This window comes from Verticillium alfalfae, genomic scaffold (assembly GCF_000150825.1).
Source record: "Verticillium alfalfae VaMs.102 supercont1.6 genomic scaffold, whole genome shotgun sequence".
NCBI lineage: Eukaryota > Fungi > Ascomycota > Sordariomycetes > Glomerellales > Plectosphaerellaceae > Verticillium > Verticillium alfalfae.
The window spans coordinates 1,047,536-1,048,654 of NW_003315033.1; the positions used below are offsets into that span (position 1 = coordinate 1,047,536).

A 1,119-nucleotide genomic window follows, 5' to 3' on the forward strand; every position below is an offset into this window, starting at 1 on the left:
CCAGCCTCGTGAACGAGTCCCTTGACCTCGAACACAACTTGGTTGACAGCAACACGCGCGGCCCAATGGTCGAAGCCACCCTTACCCTTACCCATACGAATCTGTGGTCTTGTGAGCATGCTGGGCCCTCTTCGACAACCTCTCTGAGCCCGCTTACCTCGTTACCGGAGACGTAAACGCCCACATTGCATGCCACCCTCTTGTACAGTCGGTACTTTGTTCCACGGAGTCTCGTCTTGATGGTGTCTTCGGCGTTCTTGAGCTGCTTGGCGCTGATGCGGCGGTGGTGATCCTTCATGCGCAGCCCATAGTCACCCCACATGACCGTCGTGCCCTTTACAGAGCCTCCCGTCGCGACGCGCGGCCTGCCCTTCATCATCTTCTTCGTTCGGTCGATCGAGGGTTCGAGCCAGTTGCCCTCGCGGGCTGGTGTTGACGAGAAAGGGCGGACATCGCGCAGCGCAGCGGCGACGGCCGATCGCGCCAATTGAGGTCGGACTGGGGTGGCAAGCGTCCTCGCTGCGGAGGTGGCCGAGACTTGGAGGCCACGGAAGGCGTCGAGCAGCGTCGAGGATCGCATCGTTGCGGTTGTGGGCGGCACTCTGGATGTCCCGTGTCGATGATGGGCCAGAGGGACGTTGTGTTTTTTTGAAGCTGTACCGGGATGGGCATGTGGCTGATGCGGGCGGATTCGGTGCCTGAAAGTCGGGGCGACCACAAATTGACGACAGGACCCACTGCTCAAGCCACACTTTAACGCACCTACCCCGGTCGCTCAGCAAGCGCGTGCTCTTCGCGTCACGATTTCCAAAGCTTCAGCGTTCACGTCGAAGCGCATCCCTCCAGGCAACCTACCCACCACCCAGTCACTCTCATCGCACCGATTTTAGGCAGCAAGCTCGACGGCTGTTATAAACAGGACAGGCCTTGAAGCTTTGTTTCCATCGTGTCGGAATCGTTCTCAATCGTCCGCTCCTTCTGTTCAAGTCGATATGCCTGACATCAGGTCCTTCTTCGGGCCCAAGGGGGGTGCACCCCCTCCGAAGCCACAGCCCGCACCCAAAAAAGCCGAACCACCAGCCAAGGGCCGCCGGGGCCGCAAGGTCGTCGAGGACAGTG

The 1,119-nt window shown here is 60.1% G+C and overlaps 1 protein-coding gene across 1 annotated transcript in view; it reads right to left on the bottom strand.

Annotated features, from left to right (window-relative positions):
• The window catches only part of VDBG_05408 (replication factor C subunit 5), a gene marked incomplete at both ends in the record, with an annotated part of 1,501 nt that extends 921 nt beyond the window's left edge, over window positions 1-580 (bottom strand). The window contains 2 exons of the mRNA XM_003004249.1: window positions 86-101; window positions 158-580. Of these exons, the coding sequence (XP_003004295.1) occupies window positions 86-101; window positions 158-580 (439 nt within the window). The remainder of the gene's footprint in view (window positions 1-85; window positions 102-157) is intronic.
• Window positions 581-1,119: the final 539 nt, after the last annotated feature.